Raw genomic sequence first — 9,561 nt, forward strand, 5'->3', positions numbered from 1 at the left:
CTTGAGGGACACTACTGGTCACTGATGTTCATCAAAACATCACACACTCTGGATGTGACCATGCAACCAATTCCATACTCATCTCACAGTCCTGTTGTATCTGCAGAGAATTCTGGTACTTAATGCACTGCAATTAAGGGATAAAATTACTTTGTGTAGCAGACACTGTACATTATGTATTGTTCTGGCAAAAAGGCATGTCCATCCAAACTTCAGCTGTGCCAAGGAAGGTGAAACACTTAGGCTTTATTTTGGGGAAGGAGCAACAAATGATAAATCCAGAAAGAATAGAGGCAATAATTGAGCTCCCATGTCTGGTCACAAAAAGCAGGTATGAGGTTTTCTCGGAGGTGTGGTGCTTTGTTGACTGTGGATTCCAAGACTAAGTCTCTAACTAAAGCAACCAAGAATGAAGAGACAGGGAGCTGCCCACACCTAGACCCAGGTGCAGCAGGGGAACCAGACTGCATTAAGTTGCAGCAACAGCAAGTCTAACACCAGAACAAGCATAAGATGATTTAAGATGTATCACCCTAAATCCAGTGGGCCTATTGCCTCTACCTGATGATGGAGAACATCCCAGCGAGCAAGTGATGCACATTTCAAATAACCCACATACTGATTTAACTGATGTTCCCTCACATTACCCAGATACAGTTCTATTAGCAGATGGCTCTCCTACTCTCTGCAAGCACATCTCACTCCAACCCCCCTCCATGGGCAGGGCCCCTTTCACTAGACCAGGCTGCTCCAAGCCACTTTCAGGGATGGGGCAGCCACAGCTTCTCTGGGCAATTGGTGCCTTTTTTCCTGTTATATCTGAACATATTTCTCTCTAATTTAGATCTCTTTGCCCTATGTTATAGTCTTCAAAACAGATATAAACATGCTTTCCCCTTAACACAGTGATCCATGGGATCTCAACTAAGAGACAGAATTTAACTCACTTCATATTTGTATTTTAATTTTACGTATTTATGTCAGAGAACATGTGACTCATCTGCATTTGGCTGAAGGTACCTAATATTTGTTTTTGAAAGATGCCATTGCCACACAGTCACAGAACCATCCAATGGTTTGGGTTGAAAGGGACCTTAAAGTTTATCTCATTCCAAACCCGTATCATAGAGGGGGCAAAGAATTTCAAACATAAGGCATTGAAGATTCCACTGGATGAAAAGCTGGATATGACCTGGCAAATGAGAGATGTGACTGTACCTGTGTTTCTGGCTGTGGCTGCTGACAGAGAACACCCTGCAGTTGTTTGGTTTGTGTCATGTCTGCAAAAGAAAACATACCAAAAGTGTCAGGAAAATGAATCCACAAACACCAGAGGTTTATGCCCAAAAAGGAGACAGAGGAGTCCTTTTACTTTATTCAGATAAAGGGAGAGGCCATGGGGCATTCCCTTGGGATCTTTCAGATTTTTGGAGGACGCAGCCTCCTTTTTATCTGAATTTCCCTCTCTCTTTCCTCATTGTCTGAGGTACTTGAGATGTACAGACTTCCAGGAATGCCTGATACCTGAGATTCCCCTCTAATGTATATCCCTTTCTTTTAATTTTTAAGTATTATGGAATTCATGGTTTTCCCCCATTGTTTCTTTCATCTTTCAATATCCAATTTCATTTATCAGCAAACCTGCAGTTTGTTTGTAGAGGCAAATATCTTTTTCCATTCATCAATCAGTGGAATCCATCCCATTGTTTCTTTTATCTCTCAGTGCTAGTTTCATCTACCAGCAGATCCACAGCTTGTTTGTAAAGACAAATCCACCATTCCTTTCAAAAGGAAGAGGAACAAAAAGGACAGTGGCTTAACAAGTGCCTGGGGTAATAGAACAAGAGGTAAAATGGGTTTTATGTTTAGGAGTAACACATCCAGCTCTGGGACCCCAAACATCAGGACATGCAGCTGGTGGGCAGGTGCATGGAGATGCTTCAAGAGCTGCAGCCCCTCTGCTCTGGAGGCAGGATGGGGCAGTGGGGGTGTCCAGCCTGGGAAGAGAAGGCTCTGGGGAGAAGAGAAGGAGCCCCTTGCAGTGCCTAACAGAGCTCCAAGAGAGCAGGAAAGGGACTTTGGGCAAGGGCCTGGAAGAACAGTGAGAGAATGTGGGATTTGTCTTTACAAACAAGCTGTGGATCTGCTGGTAGATGAAACTAGCACTGAGAGAGATAAAAGAAACAATGGGATGGATTCCACTGATTGATGAATGGAAAAAGATATTTGCCTTTACAAACAAACTCTAAGTTTGCTGATAAATGAAATTGGATATTGGAAGACGAAAGAAACAATGGGAGAAAACCATGAATTTCATAATACTTAAAAATTAAAAGAAAGGGATATACATTAGAGGGGAATCTCAGGTGTCAGGCATTCCTGGAAGTCAAGGGAGAAAGAGAGAGGGAAATGCGGCCGGGAAATTCGGATAAAAAGGAGCTGCATCCTCCAAAAGCCTGAGAGATCCCAAGGGAATGCCCCATGGCCTCTCCCTTTATTTGAATAAAGCAAAAGGACTCCTCTGTCTCCTTTCTGGTCATAAACCTCTGGTGTTTGTGGATTAATTTTCCTGACAACAAGAAAAGGGGAATGGCTTGTGACAGAGGGCAGAGTTAGATGGGATATTGGGACGAAATTTTTGGTTGCGAGGGTGGGGAGGCCCTGGCACAGGTTGCCCCATCCCTGGAAGTGTTCAAGGCCTGGTTGCCTTGGAGCAAGCTGGTCTAGCGCAAGGTGTCCACTCCCCTCTCCCACGGCAGGGGAATGGAACTGGGCAAGCTTTGACGGCCCTGCCATGCCAGCCCGCTCCGCCGCTCGGGCTCGCCGCACCGCCACACGCCGCCCTTTCCATCATGGCGGCCCCTCAGCGACGGTGACGTCACGGCCGCGCGTCGGCCTGTGACGTCATGCGCGCGCCGGGCGGGCGTTGCCATGGAGGCGGCGGACGAGTGGCTGCTGCAGTCGCTGCGACTGTGAGGGACCCCCGGACCCCCGGCCCCGGCACCGACCCGGGCACCGCCCGCCTCACACCCGCCCTCTCCCCGCAGGTACCGCGACCTGCACACCTTCGAGCTCCAGGCGCCCACCCGCCTCATCGAGTGGGCCCACGGGAACCGTGAGTGCCAGGCGGGGAGGGGAGGGGAGGCTGGGGCTGGGGTCTGCTGGCGTGGGGTGGCTGTGCCCAGCCGGAGGAAAGAAGGAGGCCCAGGGCCGGGCCGGGAGAGGGAGAACGGGGAAAGGAGGCTGTGGGTTTGGGCCAGTCTGGGGTCCCGGAGGGGAGGCCAGCGTGCAGGGCCAGGACCCCGCAAGTGGAGCTAAGTGGCTGGAGCTGTTCTGGGTTCAGGGTGTGGGGGTCCATGGGCTGCGCGGTCACTCGGGTTTGTGTCAGGGAGGGCGGGCTGGGCAGCCCTCACCATGCTCCTGGCTCTTCATGCCCACCCCATGAAGGTGTCTGTGTAGCCGGCTATGGACAGTCCGATGGGAACGAGATCCTGCAGCTGATCCCACCGCCAACGCTGCTGACAAAGGAGACCCAGGTGGGTGTTGCAGTCAGAGTGGTAGCACACCTCTCTGACCTCCTTGGCCTGATATTTTCAGAGACCAAGCCAAGGCTTGGTGGCCTTCATGAGCTGTTACCTGTTGCTGTGACAAGAAGCCTGGCTATGGCCAGGGACTAAGCACCTTTGGTTGAAAGGTAAACCACATAAGTCACTTGTTTGTTGTCCGGTCATGTTATCGTGCAGCTGCTCTGCAGACAGCTTGGGTTGTGGACACTTCATCTCCAGGTATGTGAATAAAAGCATTTAATGGGGAAAGAGGACAGATGAGGACAGCAAGCCAAATGAAGAAGGGGCTTGCTGAGCATCCCAGGCCTGGGGGACCATCCTGCAGAGCACCAAGGTGGCCCTTGGGTGGATGATTTTCGTGCTAGAGTAGAAGGTGGTGTTTGGTCACTGGGTAAGTAGAAAGCTCCTGAACCAGGTGTACACAGATGGCAGCAAACACAGGCAGCAGCTTTCTCCAGATTTTTGTCCTCTCTGACTATTTTGGGATCCTTCAGTACATATCCTGTTGAAAAAGGCAGCACTGGACAGGGAAGAGCTATACCAAGCAAGAGTTTGCCTCATGTCTCTGTCATTTTTTTGTTATAACTCAGCACAAGTTGGGCACCTTTGTGTGAAGAAATGGCTTTGCCTCTGATTTTTAGGGCCTGTGTCCAGAGAGAGATTTCAAGGTAGAATGTGGTGGATTTTCCGGGCGCCCAGTGTACAGCCTGAAATATGTGCCAGACACCAGGTATGATCACAAGATCCTTCACAGGGTGTATTGGAGATGAGAGGGGACTTATCCAGTGAGAGCAAACTCCTTTTCCTTGCCTGCTTCCCAGCTCAGCTGGTCAATCTTGCCAGCTCTGAGACCAGTGTGAGTCTGGGCCCGTGACATTCCAAGAACTGATGTTGCTGCTCCCTACCCCACTTCTGAGCAGCAGGGGCCTGTAGAGTTTTCCTGCTCTACCTTCCTTTCCTTATACATTTGAAACTGTTTGGAGGTGTTCAGCAGCAGAGCGGCTGGTGCCACTGCTCTGCAAGACCCTGCATGTGCAGGTTCAGAAGCTTATTTTCCTGCTCTGAATTTAAACCAAACAAACACCTCTGGCTGATTATATCCCTTGTTCAGTCTCTCCTCCTACACAAGTCCCCATTGACTACTTTGGGGCTATCTGCATCATTCTTAGTCTAGTCCTTCTGGAAAATGTGATAATTAAATGACAGAAACATGGAATAATTTTGGTTGAAAAAGCCATCTGAAACCATTGATTCTAACCATTCCCTTATCACTGCCAAGCCCACCACTAACCCATGTCCCCAAGTGCCACACACTCCTTCTAAATCCCTCGAGGGATGGTGACTGCACTCCTCCCCTGGGCAGTCTGTGCCAAGGCTGGACAACACTTTCAGGGAAGGAATTTTCCCAATATCCAACCTAAACATCCTCTGGTGCAACTTGAGGCCATTTCCTCTTGTCCTGTCCTTGTTCCTTGGGAGCAGAGCCCAATCCCCACCTGGCTGCACCCTCCTGTCAGGAGTTGTGGAGAAAAAAATGTGCCCCCTGAGCCTTCTTTTCTTCAGGCTGAGCCTTCCCAGTTCCCTCAGCCACTCCTCATCAGAGCCTCATAAAATATCCTCATAAATGGTCTTGCCTGGGACTGTATTTGCATGGGCTGAGTGGAGCATCCCAGCATGAGGAGTTCTGGGATTATGGCCCTTCTAACCACCATTCTGCTCCAAATAGAATCCCTCCTTACAGGAGCAGCAGACCAATTTGTCCCAGGCTATTGAACACAAGTTCTCTGCTCCTGAGGAGACTCTTTTGTGAGACTCTTCTGTTTCCTCAGCTTGCTGGTAACCAGTGGCCCACCCGACAGCTCCCTCCAGGTCTGGCAGGTGTCAGCAGAGAACTCTGGTAAGGGTTTCTGAGCTCAAGCAGTTTCTCAATGCAGTTGTTGCATCTCATACCTCTAGCTTTCCCTTCTTCCTGTGTGTCAAAAGAGGAGAGGAGGGCCACTTCCATGTCCTGAGTGACCTCCCTTGTGTGGCACAGGCTGGAGAAGGGTACAAGACAAGGGTCTATACCAGTTTTGGTGGTTTGGACTTAACAGCTCAAACCTCATCAGAGAATTAGTGTGTTTAGGCCTGTCACAGTAGCTTTGTACTGCATGATGTTGGCACAGTGTCCCCTTAGTAACTCCAATGGTTAGAAATAAAGCTCCATCCATTGTCTTGTGGGATAGACTGTGATCCACCTTACTTGTCTCAAAAAGGATCACCATTGTGGAGGCTGCTACTGGGAAATACTTGTAAATCACCAGAAAGTGCAAAAGAAGAAAACTTCTTCATTGATCATAAACATCTTGATTCACAAATTTTCATTTATTTAGCTCAGTGTTTTGTCAGTTCTTCCTGGAAGGGGTTTTACCTGGAAGAGGGGGTTAGGCATGATTAGATTTCTTACTGATTATGTAGGTCAGTTTTACCTTTGTGAGGTATTGTGAAGCAGCTTAATTGGATGGATTGCTTGGTTCTCAATGTGTTTTACATCTCTTTCTGTCTTCTGTCTCTTCTGTCTCATCTTAATAGATGTTATTAAATCTGTAAGCACCATAGCAACAGAAAATGGCACTGGGCAATCCTGGGCTAAAATTGCCACCATTTCAGCCAGAGCCCCATGGGTCCTTCATGGCTCAAGACTTGACAGAGTCCAAATTACAGAGGTTGAATCAAGGAAAAATGTCTACACAGCAGGTATTCAAGGCAAGCCTAATGTCTTATTTTTGAAAAGGTGGGTAAAACAATACTAACTGCTTGAGTAGCAAACATTTCACTGAGCAGGTAATTCTGGATATGTGCAAGTGGTTATAAAGATATTTGCCATGAGTATGTTGTCTTGAGGAAAGATGTAACAATGGTCAGGTCCATCTCTAGCTGCTTACCACTCATATTACACCGATTTCTCACATTTCTGCTCCAAATCTGGGCACTACCAGAGTCCTGTGGATAGTTTCAGTGAGGAGAACTGGGTTCACAGAGGGGTTCTGTTTGTGCTGTCCCAAACAAGGGAGGTGACAGCCTAGTTACAACAGCTGGGGTAGGTACAGGTCTGATTTCCTTGGGGATCTGGGAACTCTCTGCCTTCACACATTCAGTGAGACCCAGTCCCCACAGAGCTCATTGCTGGGGAGATGTTACTAGAGGCAATATCACAGCACTGAGGAAAATCTGTCATGGTCCCTGTGCCACAGGGACTCAGAATCTAGGAGTGGTTTGGCTCAGAAGAGACATTTAAAGCTTATCTCATTCCAACTCCCTGCCATGAGCAGAGACATCTTCCACTAGAGGAGATTGCTCCAAGTCCCAACCAACTTGCAGGCATGAGGCAGCTGCAGCTTCTCTGGACAACTTTGTCAGGGCCTCACCACCCTCACAGACAAGAATTTCTGCCCAATATCCCATTTAACACTGCCTTCTGTCAGTGGGAATCCATACCCCCACATCCTGTCACACCAGGCCCTTGTCCAAAGTCCCTCTCTAACTCTTGGAGCTCTGTTAGGCACTGGAAGGGGCTCCTTCTCTTCTCTCTGGAGCCTTCTCTTCTCCAGGCTGAACACCCCAAGTTGTCCCAGCCTGTCATCAGGGCAGAAGGGCTGTAGCCCTCAGACCCTCTCCATGTTCTCCTCTGGACTCACTCCAGCAGTTCCACGTCTTTCTGATGCTGGGGACCCTGGAGCTGGACACATTACTTCCGAGCATACATCCTGCTTTTTCTCAGGCAATGCTGCAGAACAGAAATCCTGAAGATGCTCCTAGCTGGACCTGAGACCTGCCTCTTTTCCAGCTTCCAGAGGCAGCGAGGAGCTCAGCACCCTGGCTTTCCTGGACTGCAACACGCTGCTGCTGTGCTGCGCCACAGGCCGGCTGTGCCTGGCCGACACCCGGCAGCCGCAGAGCCTCGAGGAGGCGGCGGCGGTGCCCTCAGCGCCCTGCAGCGAGCAGTGGTGCATGGGCACCAGGCATGCAGCTCAGGGCTTGGAGCCAAGCTCCCAGCCCGTGGCTCGCCTCTCGAGCAGGGGGCTCCTAACCCTGACAGACCTCAGGAAAACCTCGGAGCTCCTGGCCTTGGCAAAGGCCAGAGTCCCCTCTCCTGGCTCAGAGTTCCTGTGCGTCTCCTGGGCTCCTGCTCTGGAAGGCTACCTTGCCATTTCAGGTAGGTGCTTGGGGCAGAGATCTCCTTTTCTGGGTGCTTTTTTGATTTATATTTTTATCAGGGCCCTGTTCACTCCACGCAAAACCCCCCAGTGACACAGGGTGGTTTTCCAGAGCTGCCTCTGGAGCCAGCAGAGATGCCAGCTAATTGTCCTCTGCAGCTGCCACTCTCCGACAGCTCCGGAAGGGGCCTGGGTGGGTTCTGGAAGATGCCTGCTGCCCTTCTGTGAGATCAAAGGCCCCAAGCTGACCACAAGCACTGCCCTGATAGTGCCAGTGACAGCCTGGCTGCAAGCTACAGCATTGATAATGCCAGTGGGCAGCAAGGCTGCCTCTTGACCAGATCCCTGCATGTTCACACTCATGAATCCACAAACTTTGGGGATCTAGTCTGGGCTCTCCACAGCAGCTCTGTCCTTTAGACACTCTCCTTGGAGGCAGAGTTGCTCTCCTCACAGGTTTCTAGTCTGGGCCATTTTTCCTTGTTCCTGCTGGGAGGTGATCCTGAGCCCAGCTGGACTAGAGCAAAACAATTAATTTCTGCACTCTCTAATTCCCTTTTTTCCAAGGTTTTGATGGCACTGTGCATGTGTATGACACTCAGAGCTGGGACAGCTCTGGCAGGGAAGCAGAGCCCATCTTCGTTCACAAAGGCCACGCATTTGGCGAAGCAGGTGGCAGTGGGGACCCTCCCCTGGTCACTGTGCACACATGGCACCTGCAGAAACCCAGAACTTTATTGTCAGCAGCGAGCGATGGTTCCTTGCATGTCTGGGACTGGGTTCAGCCCTGTGGGAAGTGTGGGTAGGTGGTGTTTTGGTGAGATGGGGCATTTCCTGCCTCTGCTCTAGTTTGCGTGGGCTGCAGGGTGTGTGTTTGCCTGCAGATACTGTTTGGAGACTGTTGCAGTGAGCAGAACAACTGTAAAATTTCTATTTTAATAACAGTAAAAATTTTGGCTATGTTACTTGTTCTCCTGTGTACCAGCCTTCAGATGAGAGCTGTGCCTGTGGTTCTGATTGTGGCTGCTGGCAGAGAACATCTGCTGTTTGATCATAGGCTCATGTCATGTCTGCAGAAAGGGGGAGAACATAAAGGAGACACTTGACAAGGGCCTGGAGTGACAGGACAAGGAATGGCTTCACACTGCCACAGGGATGGGCAGATGGGATATTGGGAAAAAACTCTTGGCTGTGAGGGTGGGGAGGCCCAGGCACAGCTTGTTTAGAGAAGGTGCTGCTGCCTCATCTGTGGATGTCCAAGGCCAGGCTGGATGGATATTTCAGCAACATGGTCTAGTGGAAGGTGTCCTTGCCCATGGCAGGGAGTTGGAACTGGATGAGCTTTGAGGTGCCTTCCAAACCAAACCATTCTCTAATTTAATGAAAAAAACCAGGAATTTGAGGAAACAGGCTCTTCTGTGGGATATTTACCCACTGTATTCCAGGCATGGAGCACTAAGGGGAAACTGCACCCCCTGAAGGGTGTTGACATTTATCATGTGAACATATTTCAGAAGCAGTGACCTCCGCTCAGGAAGTTTCAGTGTGACCACTTGTGCTCCTGCTTGCAGTCTTCAAAAGGAACAGGAACAACCTTTCTAGCACCAGCCTACTCCAAACTCTGCCCCCCCCCCTCCTCTAGATCCTCCAGCACATGGTCTGAGACAAGGCATTAGTGTCCTTTGGCTCTTTTCCCACCAACTGCACGTTTAGATTTGATGGAACTGATGTGATTTCCTGGGCTGAGGAAGCAGGTGATGACTCCTGCAACACCCACGCTGTTAGAAAGGTGTTAATTG

The 9,561-nt window shown here is 49.9% G+C and overlaps 1 protein-coding gene across 2 annotated transcripts; it reads left to right on the forward strand.

Annotated features, from left to right (window-relative positions):
* Window positions 1-2,906: 2,906 nt before the first annotated feature.
* WDR73 (WD repeat domain 73) lies at window positions 2,907-8,721 on the forward strand. 2 transcript variants are annotated; one of them, XM_079299324.1, is made up of 8 exons: window positions 2,907-2,972; window positions 3,048-3,115; window positions 3,448-3,536; window positions 4,208-4,296; window positions 5,396-5,463; window positions 6,138-6,311; window positions 7,393-7,761; window positions 8,330-8,721. In XM_079299324.1, exons 1-8 carry the CDS (start codon window positions 2,932-2,934, stop codon window positions 8,566-8,568), a joined length of 1,137 nt encoding a protein of 378 aa, XP_079155450.1. In that variant the 5' UTR covers window positions 2,907-2,931; the 3' UTR covers window positions 8,569-8,721. The 2 variants fall into 2 exon arrangements, with proteins under 2 accessions (XP_079155450.1, XP_079155451.1); XM_079299325.1 differs by having other exon boundaries at window positions 6,138-6,302.
* The last annotated feature ends 840 nt before the right edge of the window (window positions 8,722-9,561 follow it).

Source organism: Erithacus rubecula, assembly GCF_903797595.1.
Source record: "Erithacus rubecula genome assembly, chromosome: 1".
NCBI lineage: Eukaryota > Metazoa > Chordata > Aves > Passeriformes > Muscicapidae > Erithacus > Erithacus rubecula.